This window comes from Pleurodeles waltl, chromosome 5 (genome assembly GCF_031143425.1).
Source record: "Pleurodeles waltl isolate 20211129_DDA chromosome 5, aPleWal1.hap1.20221129, whole genome shotgun sequence".
NCBI lineage: Eukaryota > Metazoa > Chordata > Amphibia > Caudata > Salamandridae > Pleurodeles > Pleurodeles waltl.
Window position 1 is genome coordinate 1,511,268,089 of NC_090444.1, and position 16,751 is coordinate 1,511,284,839.

Consider the following 16,751-nt stretch of genomic DNA (forward strand, 5'->3'; position numbering starts at 1 on the left):
ACCAATAGGGTCAGGGGGCCTAACTTGCTATTTGGCATGGGGTCAGACCACCATGCTAAGGATAGTGCAGCCATAAAGGCTAACACCCAGCAGAGGCCACTGACAGCTGTCAGTGCCCAGAACCACACCTTTAGCTCTTCACCTAAAAGGGAAGGGGCTAAGTTACAGGCTTCTTTGGGTTCAGGTTGCCTGTCTGCTGTATTAGAGTGGGGGGTTACCACATCTTGTAGTAAACACCCTTCTTCCACTCTTTCTTCTGTTAGCTGAGGAGCCACCCACTCAGGCTTAACAGTTGCCTGACTAGCCAGGACTTCTTGTGGGTCGGGTTGGACTTTATCAGGGCCATGTTTGGAGTTCTCCCCTACTGGAGCAGAATCTCCTTGGCTTGCTGTAACCTTGGCTAAAGGTTGTCCACCCTTCCTACTCTGTTTTCTTTTCTTCTTCTTCTGGGGCCTGCTTGCATTTACTGCAGAGGCAGGACTTCCAGAATCCTTGGGAGAGGACTGGCACTGGACCAGTTCCTCTCTTGGGCTCTGACTAACCTCTGGGTAGTCATTTCCAAGGAGACAATCAAGGGGGAGGTCTGTACTGACTACTACCCTTCTCAGGCTAAGAGTGCCACCCACTTCTATGGGCACTAAAGCCACAGGCCTCTTAGTGACCCTGTCTAGGCTAACTCTTACCCTGGCAGTCTCACCTGGGATGTACTGGTTTGAGAGCACCAGCCTGTCATGCACAATAGTGTGACTGGCACAAGTGTCTCTCAGGGCAGTGGTTGGGATTCCATTCACCAGTAGGTGGTGGAAGTGTCTACTTCCCTCTGGAATCTCCAACTCACCTGTTGGGCCCTGTTTCCAGTTGAAGGCTAGGAAGACCTCCTCATCTGAGGAGTCATCTCCCATGGCTACACTGGTTACCCCAGGAATTTTGTTCTGGGGTTTGTTTTTGGGACAAGAAGTGTCCTTGGTGTGGTGCCCAGACTGTTTACAGTTGTGGCACCATGCCTTAGTGGCATCCCAGTTCTTACCCTGGTACCCACCTTTGTTTTGGGTTGTGTCTTGGGGCCCACCCACCTGTTCTGGTTTTTGGGGGCCTACAGAGGACTCTTTTTCTTTGTTTCTAGTGTTACCCACTTTCTCCTGGGGAGTTTTTGTAACCCCTTTCTTTTGGTCACTCCCAGTGGAAGTTTTGGTTACCCTAGTCTTGACCCAGTGGTCTGCCTTCTTTCCCAATTCTTGGGGAGAAATTGGACCTAGGTCTACCAGATACTGATGCAACTTTTCATTGAAGCAGTTACTTAAAATGTGTTCTTTCATAAACAAATTATAAAGCCCAACATAGTCACACACTTCATTTCCAGTTAACCAACCATCTAGTGTTTTTACTGAGTAGTCTACAAAATCAACCCAGGTCTGGCTCGAGGATTTTTGAGCCCCCCTGAATCTAATTCTATACTCCTCAGTGGAGAATCCAAAGCCCTCAATCAGGGTACCCTTCATGAGGTCATAAGATTCTGCATCTTTTCCAGAGAGTGTGAGGAGTCTATCCCTACACTTTCCAGTGAACATTTCCCAAAGGAGAGCACCCCAGTGAGATCTGTTTACTTTTCTGGTTACACAAGCCCTCTCAAAAGCTGTGAACCATTTGGTGATGTCATCACCATCTTCATATTTTGTTACAATCCCTTTGGGGATTTTTAGGATGTCAGGAGAATCTCTGACCCTATTTAAGTTGCTGCCACCATTGATGGGACCTAGGCCCATCTCTTTTCTTTCCCTTTCTATGGCTAGGAGCTGCTTTTCCAAAGCCAATCTTTTGACCATCCTGGCTAACAGGGGGTCATCCTCACTGAGAGCATCCTCCGTGATTTCAGAAATGCTGGACCCTCCTGTGAGGGAAGCAACATTTCTGACTATCATTTTTGGAGACAGGGCTTGAGAGGCCCTGGTCTCCCTATTTAGGACTGGAAGGGGGGAATTGCCCTCCAAGTCACTAATTTCTTCCTCTGTGAAGTCATCCTCAGAGGGGTTGGCTTTTTCAAACTCTGCCAACAGCTCCTGGAGCTGAATTTTGGTAGGTCTGGAGCCAATGGTTATTTTCTTTATATTACAGAGAGACCTTAGCTCCCTCATCTTAAGATGGAGGTAAGGTGTGGTGTCGAGTTCCACCACATTCATCTCTGTATCAGACATTATTTTGCTAAGAGTTGGAAGACTTTTTAAAGAATCTAAAACTGTTTCTAGAATCTAATTTCAAACTTTTAACAACCTTTTAAACTCTAAAAGACAATGCTAAACAGGGGCTTAACACACAAGGCCCTAGCAGGACTTTTAAGAATTTAGAAAAATTTCAAATTGCAAAAATGAATTTCTAATGACAATTTTGGAATTTGTCGTGTGATCAGGTATTGGCTGAGTAGTCCAGCAAATGCAAAGTCTTGTACCCCACCGCTGATCCACCAATGTAGGAAGTTGGCTCTGTATGTGCTATTTCAAAGTAAGGAATAGCCTGCACAGAGTCCAAGGGTTCCCCTTAGAGGTAAGATAGTGGCAAAAAGAGATAATACTAATGCTCTATTTTGTGGTAGTGTGGTCGAGCAGTAGGCTTATCCAAGGAGTAGTGTTAAGCATTTGTTGCACATACACATAGACAATAAATGAGGTACACACACTCAGAGACAAATCCAGCCAATAGGTTTTTATATAGAAAAATATCTTTTCTTAGTTTATTTTAAGAACCACAGGTTCAAATTCTACATGTAATATCTCATTCGAAAGGTATTGCAGGTAAGTACTTTAGGAACTTCAAATCATCAAAATTGCATGTATACTTTTCAAGTTATTGGCAAATAGCTGTTTTAAAAGTGGACACTTAGTGCAATTTTCACAGTTCCTAGGGGAGGTAAGTATTTGTTAGGTTAACCAGGTAAGTAAGACACTTACAGGGCTTAGTTCTTGATCCAAGGTAGCCCACCGTTGGGGGTTCAGAGCAACCCCAAAGTCACCACACCAGCAGCTCAGGGCCGGTCAGGTGCAGAGTTCAAAGTGGTGCCCAAAACACATAGGCTAGAATGGAGAGAAGGGGGTGCCCCGGTTCCGGTCTGCTTGCAGGTAAGTACCCGCGTCTTCGGAGGGCAGACCAGGGGGGTTTTGTAGGGCACCGGGGGGGACACAAGCCCACACAGAAATTTCACCCTCAGCAGCGCGGGGGCGGCCGGGTGCAGTGTAGAAACAAGCGTCGGGTTTTCAATGTTAGTCTATGAGAGATCTCGGGATCTCTTCAGCGCTGCAGGCAGGCAAGGGGGGGATTCCTCGGGGAAACCTCCACTTGGGCAAGGGAGAGGGACTCCTGGGGGTCACTTCTCCAGTGAAAGTCCGGTCCTTCAGGTCCTGGGGGCTGCGGGTGCAGGGTCTCTCCCAGGCGTCGGGACTTTAGGTTCAAAGAGTCGCGGTCAGGGGAAGCCTCGGGATTCCCTCTGCAGGCGGCGCTGTGGGGGCTCAGGGGGGACAGGTTTTGGTACTCACGGTCTTAGAGTAGTCCTGGGGTCCCTCCTGAGGTGTTGGAACGCCACCAGCCGAGTCGGGGTCGCCGGGTGCAGTGTTGCAAGTCTCACGCCTCTTGCGGGGAGCTTGCAGGGTTCTTTAAAGCTGCTGGAAACAAAGTTGCAGCTTTTCTTGGAGCAGGTCCGCTGTCCTCGGGAGTTTCTTGTCTTTTCGAAGCAGGGGCAGTCCTCAGAGGATGTCGAGGTCGCTGGTCCCTTTGGAAGGCGTCGCTGGAGCAGGATCTTTGGAAGGCAGGAGACAGGCCGGTGAGTTTCTGGAGCCAAGGCAGTTGTCGTCTTCTGGTCTTCCTCTGCAGGGGTTTTCAGCTAGGCAGTCCTTCTTCTTGTAGTTGCAGGAATCTAATTTTCTAGGGTTCAGGGTAGCCCTTAAATACTAAATTTAAGGGCGTGTTTAGGTCTGGGGGGTTAGTAGCCAATGGCTACTAGCCCTGAGGGTGGGTACACCCTCTTTGTGCCTCCTCCCAAGGGGAGGGGGTCACAATCCTAACCCTATTGGGGGAATCCTCCATCTGCAAGATGGAGGATTTCTAAAAGTTAGAGTCACCTCAGCTCAGGACACCTTAGGGGCTGTCCTGACTGGCCAGTGACTCCTCCTTGGTTTTCTCATTATTTTCTCCGGCCTTGCCGCCAAAAGTGGGGCCTGGCCGGAGGGGGCGGGCAACTCCACTAGCTGGAGTGTCCTGCTGGGTTGGCACAAAGGAGGTGAGCCTTTGAGGCTCACCGCCAGGTGTGACAATTCCTGCCTGGGGGAGGTGTTAGCATCTCCACCCAGTGCAGGCTTTGTTACTGGCCTCAGAGTGACAAAGGCACTCTCCCCATGGGGCCAGCAACATGTCTCGGTTTGTGGCAGGCTGCTAAAACTAGTCAGCCTACACAGATAGTCGATTAAGTTTCAGGGGGCACCTCTAAGGTGCCCTCTGGGGTGTATTTTACAATAAAATGTACACTGGCATCGGTGTGCATTTATTGTGCTGAGAAGTTTGATACCAAACTTCCCAGTTTTCAGTGTAGCCATTATGGTGCTGTGGAGTTCGTGTAAAACAGACTCCCAGACCATATACTCTTATGGCTACCCTGCACTTACAATGTCTAAGGTTTTGCTTAGACACTGTAGGGGCACAGTGCTCATGCACTGGTACCCTCACCTATGGTATAGTGCACCCTGCCTTAGGGCTGTAAGGCCTGCTAGAGGGGTGTCTTACCTATACTGCATAGGCAGTGAGAGGCTGGCATGGCACCCTGAGGGGAGTGCCATGTCGACTTACTCATTTTGTTCTCACTAGCACACACAGGCTTGTAAGCAGTGTGTCTGTGCTGAGTGAGGGGTCTCTAGGGTGGCATAAGACATGCTGCAGCCCTTAGAGACCTTCCTTGGCATCAGGGCCCTTGGTACTAGAAGTACCAGTTACCAGGGACTTATCTGAATGCCAGGGTGTGCCAATTGTGGATACAATGGTACATTTTAGGTGAAGGAACACTGGTGCTGGGGCCTGGTTAGCAGGGTCCCAGCACTCTTCTCAGTCAAGTCAGCATCAGTATCAGGCAAAAAGTGGGGGGTAACTGCAACAGGGAGCCATTTCTTTACAGATGGGAAATGCATCACCCCCATATTTTGTGGTGATGAAGCGGAAGGGCTTTCTCCATGAGGAAACATGTTTACCCTGTGGATGGGGGAAAAAAAGGAAGTGTGCGTTTGCACATCAAGTTCTATTGGCCCATGTGCATTTCTGTGCTGTCGGCCCAGTACAAATTGCATGGAACTGGCAGGGTGAAGGCTCCCATTAATAAAAGTACCTTGCAAGTTTGAGTTAATCCCCATGTAAACATTAGAAATCGTTTTTTCAAGATCATAATATGCACAGAATTCCCAAATCCATGTAGATCAATGCTGAAATTTACCACATGCTCCAAGCTCTGCAGGGTGGATGGCAGTGCTGGTTAGGATTTCAGGTTGCGGGCAGGCTGTGTATAGGCAGAGGGGGGTGGGTTGCAGGGGTCAGGCAGCCACTGCCAATCCATACATGATTTTACTGGCTGGAAAGGGGAGGAGCCAAGATGGCGGCCGGGAAGGACGCTTAGTTAAAGCGCTCCCTCTCGGGCTCACCAAAAATAATCGCAGGGCGCTCCCGGGCCGCCTTCATCTAAAAGCGGAGACGGGGTATGCTCCGCGGAGCCTTGCTCCCCACCTCCGGAGCCGACTGAAGCTGGGCGGCCGCGGGGCACGCCCGCTGGAAAATTGAGAATCTCAGAGGAGCCGCGGCCGCCATCTTTGCCGAAGCGGCGATCCGAGACCCGACCTGCAGGACCCAAAGCACGGTGGGTGCGTGGCAGAGGGGGATCGTACTGAGGTAGGGTGAGCCTAGACCTGGGCTCTGCTCCCCCCTCGCTCTCCCCTCCCCCCCTGCCTCATCATAGTTCCCCTCCCCCCCACTCGGGCGGAGGGGGAGCGGATGCTGTGGCCCGCTGCCCGAATCCCTGGAGTGTGCCCCCCCCAACACTTATGTGCGAGGAGCGCCCCCAGTGAGGACCCGGGGGCCGCGATAAACACTCGCAATTACAACCCGCGGGGCACACACGTGGCCGGACCGGGCCGGGCCTGGAACTGGCTTATGGCGCCGCCTCATCGTAAGAGTGCCCGGCAGCAGCGGTGACCCTGTGAGCACTCGGAGCTCGTTTAACGCGCGACCACGGGGGGGATTCCCCCCCGCCTCACCAGAGGATCCAACACCCAGAACCTGTTGTCGACGGGGGAACTGGTAAAAACAACGTGGGTCCGGCCCCCCCCCCCTTCTGCCCACACTGGTCGTCTGGCCCGGTGGCAGTGGGGACCCTGTCCACCCGGGCCAAAGCCCACCTCGGAGGACACCAGGGGGGCTGAGGTCCCAGAACTTGGAGCACCCATCGGCGATGGCCCGTGAGGGCATGCTACGCCCGCCCGGCCTACCCAGAGAACGCAGGTGACTGCATGGGTGCGAGTGAAACGAGAATACACAAACAGCGAGGCGCGGGTGCGCCACCAGCAAAGACATCCGCCTAGTTGCACCCGGCGGTGCAGTACATCTACGCAAAAGATGCTTAAAAATCAGGAAAAATGGCCGGGAAGTTTAAATCAGCGAAAAGCCAAGACCGAAGCACGCACGGACCAGCATCCGGCGACCAACAACTTACAGTCACTGGAAAGCACACTCCAGGCCCACTCCTCACAATTCGAGAAAGTGCTACAGGCAATTATGGACACTAAATCCTCACTGGAGAGCAGGATAGACACAGTATCGCAAAATCTGAATCTACTCAGAGTAGACCATCGCAAACTATCCGAAAAAGTGAAGTCAATGGAAGAGGCACTAAGTGAACTGACTCCCACAGTAGCGGACAACCAAAAACAAATTCTCCGCCTAGACGCAGAAGTATAGACACTGCTGAGAAGGATAGAGGAGGCAGAGGGCAGATCCTGCTGCAATAACGTACGGTTCCTGGGAATCCCTGAAAAATCCCTGGATCAAAACTCAGAACTATTGCTGGAACACTGGCTAAGTAAAGAGGTTCTGAATGGGGCCCCATCAAAGTACTTCTCGGTGGAAAGAGCGCACAGGATTCCGGGACGTCCCCCGGTCCCGGGCCAACCGCCAAGACCTCTGATAGCCAGGTTCCTGAACTTTAGAGATCGCCATGCCATACTCCAACAGTTCCGCAACAAAGGCCCATTCAGATATGAGGACTCTGTTGTCAGCGCCTATCCAGACTTTACCCAAGAGGTGCAAAAACAACGCAACTCCTACGTCAAAATAAAGCAGCGCCTGCGTGAACATGACATAAAATACGCACTACTATTCCCTGCCAAACTAAGAGTGTCAACAGATGAACGCACCCACGTGTTCACCTCTCCGGAGGATGCCTGGAAGTGGATCCATGCCAAGGGGCTCGCCCGCCCCAAGAAACGGATGGCACTGACGAGGACTGGTCAGTAACCGCTTCGCGGAAACGTACTAAGAGGCGTACCAGGGGACAACCCACGGAGAAACAGGCCGCAGAGGAGAGAGCCAAGGTCCTGAAAGAAACCCCCCTGCTGACGCAGAACTCCTTTGAGACTCTCAGGACGCACCCCGAGGAAGGCTCCAAGTCGGACTCGATCAGTTCGGACTCTACACTAACAGATGTGCTAAAAGGCCCAGAGTTTACCCCCAGAACCGCAGATGCACTCTGAGTGAATATCGCTGAGTCAACCCCCCCTGCCGAAACTGGCCGCCACAACTGAGGAGCAGAGCGGGACACTGCGTGCGCCACTGGTTGTGGGCGACTATCGCTTTTGAACCTATGTATCTTTTTTTTACTTGTATACTGCTCCCACACACAAATTGCGCACAGCTGGCAGCGACAGCACTCGGGGGGAGGGAACATCTCACCCCGGGAGCGCCCCAAACCATTTGCAGACTAGGTCTGCGGAAGGATGTGAGCCCCATAACGAGCCGCATCCGGTTGGTAAAATTGCTCCCCCACAGACATCCACATGGACACAGTTTTGCTCGCACTCCAATGGGGTGCACAGTTCATTACAAGTTCATAGTTGGGGAAGGGAACTAGTTGGGGAGGGAAGGGGGGGGGGTAATAGTTAGTTTGTACACTACAGGTCCGTTCATAACACAGGGAACACTGCCCAGACTAATAGGGCGGACCGCAAACGTGCTGGGGGTGGGGGGAACCGGCTGGGTCACAACTGCAGGCAGAGTGCCAGATGCACCCTCACAAAATAAAACATGGCTCAATCCGCAGTCCATAGCATGCACAAATACGAAATAGTCACCTGGAATGTCAGGGGACTGGGGACTCTGAGCAAAAGGTCCCGGGTGCTCGCACGACTCAGGCGCCAGGGTACACACATCGCAATCCTACAAGAGACTCACATGCGAGACCCAGACCTGCAAGAACTACGGAGCAAATGGGGGGGACAAATAACAGGCACATCTTACTCGACATTCGCAAGAGGGGTCCTCATATGGATAGCAGGGGGCGTCCCCTTCCTCCAAACATCACACAGGATATATCAGGAAGGCCGCTATGTGGTAGTGGAGGGTCGACTTGACGGCAAACAATTATCATTAATAGGGATATATGCCCCTAACAACGCGTCATCTGAATTTCTAAGTACACTCACCCCAGCATTATTGGTGAATCCGGAAGCACTCGCCATATGGGGCGGGGACTTCAATTGTATACCGGACCTGGCGCTGGACAGGTCAAACCCCCCACACAAACGACAGCCAATAGATACACCAGATGCCCACTACATGCGTGGGCTAGCGATATGGGCCTACATGACATATGGCGCGTGAAGCACCCACTACAAAGGGAATATTAATTCTACTCAATACCACATAAGGTACATACCAGGATAGATATACTGTGGGGCACCCAGGAAATCTGCACAATCACCAGCGGGATAGAATATCTAGTGAAAACACTATCGGACCATTCACCTCTCAAAGTAACCCTGAACTGGGGCAAGAGGCGCCAAGCGATCCCTACATGGAGACTTCAGGTGGAAGCTCTCCAGGACCATGCATTCACAGACTCGCTGAACACAGCACTAAAACAATACTGGGATCTAAACACAGGTTCCCCAAACCAAAGAGCAGTGGAGTGGGACGCGCACAAAGTAGTGATTCGCGGTCATTGTATTTCAACTACATGGGGGGTGAGACGTACACTCCACGCGGAGGTCAGTAAGCTGGAAAAAAAATTAAGAACACTAGAAACTGCAGTAGCCCGCAACAAAAAAACATATACAACATTAAAAGAAGCGCGCGCAGAATATGCTGTCGCTGACACCACACTTTGCCAGCACGATCACAAATACCACTTGATGCGACTTCAAATGGAAGGTGATAGATCGGGTAGGCTACTCGCGTGGCTTTTGCGCGAAGACCGGCAGCGCCCCCCCATTGGGGCCACAGAGACAGGCGTAGGTACACTGACAATCATGCAGGAAGAAATTAACGTCACGTTCAGGGAATACTACACAAACGTATACACTAAACGCACTTCATGCACCACCCATCAACTCAGGTCCTTCCTGGCGGGCTCACCCATGCCCCAACTCTCACGGGCAGATAGAGACACACTAGAGGCCCCCCTGACTCTGGGGGAACTCAACATGGCCCTTACGCAATTGCCTAGGCATAAAGCACCAGGCGCAGACGGCCTTCCATCAGAATACTACTCTACTTTTGTGACGCGCCTTAACCCACATCTCCTGAAAGTATTCGAAGAGGCATGGGCCAGTGGGACCCTACCCCCAATGCTGAGGGAGGCAATGATAGTGGTCCTCACAAACAAGGACGCGACCCCACTGATGTTAAATCCTATAGACCTCTGTCGCTACTAAATTTAGACTGCAAAATACTTGGTAAAATACTCGCCAACAGGTTAGCTCCCTATATGCACATCCTGGTACACGGGGACTAAAACGGGTTCATCCCGAAACGTAACACTTTTCTCAACATTCGAAGGCTACTGAGCGTGATGGGCGACACTCTCCCGCATGCATACGAGGAAACAGTGATCTCACTTGATATTGAGAAAGCGTTCGACACATTAGAATGGGATTTCCTGTTTGCCACCATGCAGCAAATGGGCATTGGCCCAAAATTCACACGCTGGGTACGTATATTGTACACCACCCCACAGGCTAGGGTGAAGAAGAGTGGGGTCATTTCAGGGAGCTTCCCGATTAACAGGGGCACAAGACAGGGATGCCCCCTGTCCCCCCTGCTGTTTGCTTGGCAATGGAACCACTGGCCACACGCGTCCGAGCAAAAAAGGAGAGTTGGGGGGTAATCAGGAATGGGACCTACCACGCCATATCACTATATGCAGATGATGCCCTGATATACATACGAAAGGGGGAAGGGTGTTGTCCTCGGTGATGTCGCTGCTGTCTGAGTTTGGAGGGATCTCCGGCCTAGTAGTAAACTGGGGAAAATCCTGTATATTCCCATTAGCCAGCTGGCCCTTATCGAAACAAGATAGCGCCCCACAAGGCCCCCTAAAATGGTGCTTTGACACATTTAAATACTTAGGGGTTAACATCTATCACAGAACAGAAGACCTTAGGGATGGTAATCTAGGAAGAGTGGTGGCCTCCATAAAGGGTTCAATGCGATTTTGGAATTAATTGCCACTCTCACCACTGGGCAAGGTGGCCTTAGCAAACATGCTGATACTACCTAGACTGTTATACCACTTCGCGGCTCTGCCGCTTATCATTCCTAAAAGTTTTTTTAATAGTCTAAATGCTGTCCTACTGCAGCTGGTGTGGGGTGAGGGCAGAAGGCGGGTCTCACTCACCACGCTTCACCGTCCAGTCACCGCGGGAGGACTGGGCGCCCCCAACTTTGAGCTTTATTTCACAGCCGCGCAGTTACAGTGGATACTGAACTGGATCCACAGGCCTACGGCGGAATCCATTTGGCTATCATCCCGACTTCAGGGAGTCCCCCTGCTCGCATGGCTCACAAACAAACTAACAAAAAGCGCGTGCGAGAACCCATTGACAGCGGCGGCCCACGCATGCTGGAGGAGGTATATTCAAATAGACGCAAAAGAACTTCCCTACTCACCGCTCCTCCCACTAGAACGACTTCCCGGGTGGGCTGAGGCAGGATTACACTTGCCCGCAGCCTGGACGGATGCGGGCATACACACAGTGGGAGACTGCTTTGAGGAAGGTAAATTAATGTTTTTCGAATCCATGCAAGCCCTTACAGCGGTGAGCCCGGGACAATTCCTAGCCTATCACGCTATATGTCACGCAATTAGAAGAACATGGGCGACTGGAGAACTAGAACCAGATACTTCTCCCACACTACACCACATGCTGAGCTACGACACCCAAGCAAAAACAGTCTCGAACTTATACAAACTCCTGAATAAACCCCCGGCACTCAATCTGCCAAAAGCCAGGGAGAGGTGGAACGCTGTTCTGCCTGCCCCGATCTCCTGGGAAGAATGGCCGAAAGCCCTAAGCCACACCCGCGAGGTTTCAAGGAACCCCAGATTCCGCTACACGCAGTTCAATTACATACACCAAACACCAAACATATTTAGCACCGGCCAGGATCAAACGCATGTTCCCCGGGTCGGACTCGGCCTGTCCCAGATGCAAAACCCCAGAGGCACAGTTCTATCACATGGTCTGGGAGTGCCCCCAGATACAAAAAGGAATGGGCTGGGGTGGTAAAAACACTAGCAGAAATGACGGGCCTCTACCTGGATTGGAACCCCAAGTCCTGCCTACTTGGTCTCAGGACAAGGGCGAAAAAACACAAACACCTACATAGGTTTGTAGACCTGGCTTATGCAATGTATAAAAGATTGATAGCTATGAATTGGAAAGCCCCCAATGCACCCGACCTGAAAGCCTTGCTTACCCTTACACTGCGATGGGCCCGTGCTGAGTACCAGGTAATAACGAAACTAGCGCGTGGGGGACTGCGACATGCGGGTTGCGAAACTTGGAACACACTAGTTTCTAAGTTAGAGGCAAAAAATGACGAGAAGCCCCCGTGAACTGCTAAGCAACGTGAACACCAAGGCAGTCACTGGCATGCAGCCAGCCGCAAAACAGCATTCCATTAGGGGACGCACACGACCTCATCAGCAACACCTCACCCCCCATTGATAATACACCAAACCTCCACGCGCACATACCTCACACAGTGTCCACCGGCCAGTATACCTATACCACCTGACACCAGCACCTTAATAGCTGGCGCTTCCCCCCGCACAGAATTTAAGTCCTCATCCTGTGAAACTGTGGAGCCACCCCGCATCAAAATGTGCTAAATATCGGCGTAGGCAATAAATCAAACACACTGGTTAGAACACCCGGACCTGGAAGTGTACAAAGTGTTTTTGTTATTTGTTCATTTCAAATTGTGCAAATTTAAAAGAACTGCCAAAACCGCCAACTGCCTGTCATTGACAACGCATGTATATGGCACAATGTTTGACTCGTTTTGAAAAATTCAATAAAAATATGTTAAAAAAAAAAAATGATTTTACTGGCTGGAATTTACAGCCGCTAAAAACCTATCCTGGGGTTCCTGCACTCAGAAAATCGGTGTGTGGAAATACTAGACCTCTTGTTATCAGGGGAAGCAGTATTCAAACTGTGGAGACCGCGCCACCTGACTCGTAATTGGAGCCTGTACAGAATTACACACAGTGGAAACAGGAATGTGAGGGAGATATCACATTACATTCCCTTAGTACACCCGGAAACCTGTGTCTGGTGCAGATGGAATGTATGTGCATTACAAAAAGTAGTAAATATGCACCTATTCATAGATGTACTTTTACAGGTGCAGATGTACTACTTTCTATATAATTGGGCCCTAATCTGGCCCCTAAGTATTACCATCAATGCAAATGGCAGCATAAAAAGATAGGGATAAACGAAGATAAACATTCTCTTTCTTTTGTTTACTGCTCAGTGCATGAAGGGATTACTATTTGCCACAGATTTATTAATTCATAATACATTTTCTCAGATTAAACAAACTCTGATTATTGAACCACTATGAGTGCACCACTGTCCTTATACCCGCCTATTAAAAACTTTGATGAATTGAAAGGGCATCAAAACAATGACTATCATAGTTTGTTTGAAGATACTTAAAAATAAAGACAACACAAATGTACAGTCCTTTGCTTTCATCATCAATTTTATTCAGTTATTTCATCTATGCTATTATTTCTGTTTTACAGGCTGGTGGTTTGATGCATGTGGTCCTTCCAACCTGAATGGAATGTACTATTCACTGGGACAGAACACAAACAAGTTTAACGGTATTAAGTGGTATTATTGGAAAGGCTCTGGATATTCCCTCAAAGCTACAACAATGATGATCCGACCAGCAGAGTTCTAATATTGGATCTGATGTCAATGTTAATAATATTTAGTCATCAAGACTTGATGTTCAAAATGTAACAACACCTATGCAAAGTATCTCCGTTTACCAACAGACAAAAGGACACTGATGTTCTAAAAGGATACTTAGAACTTTTGAAAAGAAATACCCTTTCTTGGCTATCATGCACTGGTATAACCAGCCAAACAAAAGACTAGAATATTCAATCATTTGGTGACTTTAACAGAAACAGAAACCTGGATAGAAGATGTTAATGAAATTATAGAGCAGAATGAATAATGACTTGTAATTCATAGAGTATTATTAATAACTGGAACTGTGACATACTCTTTCAGAATATTGCCAATGTGCCTTACCACACAAATGTCAAAATAACTAAATATGCCTGCCTGCGCTCTACAAATACAGTAAAGAGATAATTTTCATTATAGGTATGCATGACGTTCCTGAAATTTCCACTTGTGTAATAATAACTATCATCCTCATTTTTTTACATACATATTACTTTGTATGTGACATTCCATTTTTAATCCTGTACATGTTTTATGATTGCCCTGTGTCTTTCTTTAGGAAAAATGCCTAGCGCTCATATGGAGACTGAATTTGTTGAGGACCCTCTATCAAACACTTCTATACATGAGTACAGCATGGCGTCTTTCTTAAAAGCATACATATTAAATAGGAATTCTTTGTATAATTTGTGGTTTTCAATGCTGTTTATACTGCAAGTTTGTATCATTTGCCTTCCTTAAGTTTGATTTTTGGACACTTTTGTGCTGTATGTTTGTAAATTGTTTTGAGCTGGAGAATAATAATAGAAATGTACTACTATTATAGAAGAAATTTAGATTTATAGTTATGACTACAAAGTTATTTACTACATTTACTACAAAATAACTGAAAAGAACAATGCTGAAAGCACTAAGACAATATTATGAATAGGGTTGGGAGTTACATTTTGATGGAAGTATTTATTTTATTTTCAAGATGAACACATAGGGTCTGATTACCAAAAGATGTTGTGCAGTTAAGGACAACTCAGGTGTGCAAAAGACTCATAAGTGATGATATAGCATCAATTAAGTTTGTGAGTATTCCAAAAAAGATGTGGGTAGTTTCCCACTGTGAACATACCCCTAAAATTTACCCCACAGGTAGTAAATGCATTGGAGTGAAGAAGGAACATGCTATCATTGACAGAGGTATATAGAACATAGAAAAGGAAATACATTACTTTGGACAAAAAATAAAACAATTTTTAGATGCAAATGTGCTTATGAGTCACATTTCCATATGTAGAAATAGCTGCACATTTAAATACTCCTTGGTATCTATGATTTTGTAGGCATCCAGGAGTATTCCTGAAACTGTTTCAGAATTCAAACAAAAATTAGAATAGAGTCCAAACGTAGGAGTAGCTCTGGGGACTTAAATTCAAATTTCCTTCCCCAAAGTTTTGTAAACAGAGAAGTAATGAGTAGTTTGCTGTGATAAAGTGTTCTACTTTAAGTAAATGGCATGTTAACATTAATTAACATTTTACTTGAAATACTGTATCCATTGTTGTAGTACCTGGGTCTGTGTACCATATAGCTCACATGTTGTAATATAATGTATAGAATTATTTAATACCAGCATTTTAAATATATATATATATAACTTTTGTACAAAAATCTTTCTAATGGAGCTACATTGTTTTTAATGGGAGAATGTTCTACACAACTTCAAGTGCAATTATTGACTTTCTTGTGAAGCACAAATTTTACTTTTCATTTTAATTGATATGTGAAGAACTGTTCAGCACTACGTTGTATCACATTTGTTGCATTACACAATTTAGTAAATTTGCACATTTATTTCTATTTGATAAAAGACCTTCTGACAGTGAGGTAAATGAAACCCTTATGTTGTGAGAATGGAAACTGGTTTTATTGAAGAGGAAGCCTTGGAACAATTCACATAATCCATGGGACAGAAAGCAAAGAGATGCCACTGAGAAAGTGACAATAGGACACGCACAAGTAAAGACTTTGCAACAAATGGATTTTGAGAAAATCAACATGGAGCCAGGACAGAGTCAAAGTAATGCGGTCATGGATGTTTACCAGAGAGACTGGGCTAAATGGGAATATTGTGAAAGGTTTGCCTTCAGAATTCCTTTACGCAAGAGCACATGTTTGACAACTGTTTTTCGTAGTAAGAGAAATTCTATTCCACTTCATAAAATTTATATTCATAAACTTGATATAATTATCTTCATGTTTTTTCATCACAGCCCCCTGCCAGCCCTTTTTTGGTATACCTGTGTATAAAACGGTACATAGAAATTCATTATTTTAAGTAGTTTTATTTGCAGTGCTAAAATATGTTTTTAAAATTAATGTTCCCCCCCCAAAAAAAAATTATCACAAATTGTCTTCTTTCCATATAGTGCAACACTATGGGCCTGATTACCAGTGTGGCGGTACTCGGACTGCCACACTTGCGGTGCCTGTCAGACCGCCGCGGTTGTGGCAACCTACCACCGTCTCCGCCGGGATCTTCGATCCTGACAAGCTGACAGTGGCAGAGGTCAGAATCAGCCAGGATGGCGCTGAAGTCAGCGCTGCCCTGCTTAATACGACCCGGTTCTCTGCCAGCCTTTTCATGGTGGCTTTACCACCATGAAAAGGCTGGCAGAGAACAGGTGCAGGGGGCCACAGAGCAGCCCCTGCACTTCTAATGCACTTGGCATGGGCAGGGCAGGGGTTCCCCTGTCCAGCACCTTTGCAATGCTCACTTCCCCTGCCCAGCACCCTCGCAATGCTCACTTTCTGCTGTGCAGACAGTGAGCATTGCAAGGGTGCTGCTGCACCATGCGAACAGGAGCATTGCTGCCAGCTTGATCACGAGTCGGCAGCAATGCTGCTGCCACTTTCCCGCTGGGATGACTGGTTTCTGCCCATCAACCCAGTGGGAAAATCGGAATGGGCCTGGCGGGAATCTCCCCGCCGAACTTGTAACCAGGCCCTATATTTTCCATTGTAGCATCAACTGTTAATCAATAATAACCCACCCCAGCACAGCTCATTCTTGCCTTTAACACACACGCCATAAAACTCTATGTCACTCTGAACAATGTATCTAGGACTAGCAAGCAACTATATTTCTGAGACATAATCCAAATGTCAACCAAATTAAAATACTGATTACTGGAGACTGTTTTTTCCACTTCTGTACATCTAGTACTGGCAGCCATCACACATCTGTACGTTAAAAAT

The 16,751-nt window shown here is 47.9% G+C and overlaps 2 protein-coding genes across 3 annotated transcripts in view; one reads left to right on the forward strand and one right to left on the reverse strand.

The window, feature by feature from the left end:
* Positions 1 to 15,731, forward strand: part of ANGPT2 (angiopoietin 2) — a 183,957-nt gene extending 168,226 nt beyond the window's left edge. The window contains exon 9 of the mRNA XM_069235812.1: positions 13,328 to 15,731. Coding sequence (XP_069091913.1) covers positions 13,328 to 13,488 — 161 coding nt within the window. The 3' untranslated portion in view covers positions 13,489 to 15,731. The remainder of the gene's footprint in view (positions 1 to 13,327) is intronic.
* The window catches only part of MCPH1 (microcephalin 1), a 1,086,437-nt gene that overhangs the window by 516,902 nt on the left and 552,784 nt on the right, over positions 1 to 16,751 (reverse strand). The window lies entirely within an intron of this gene.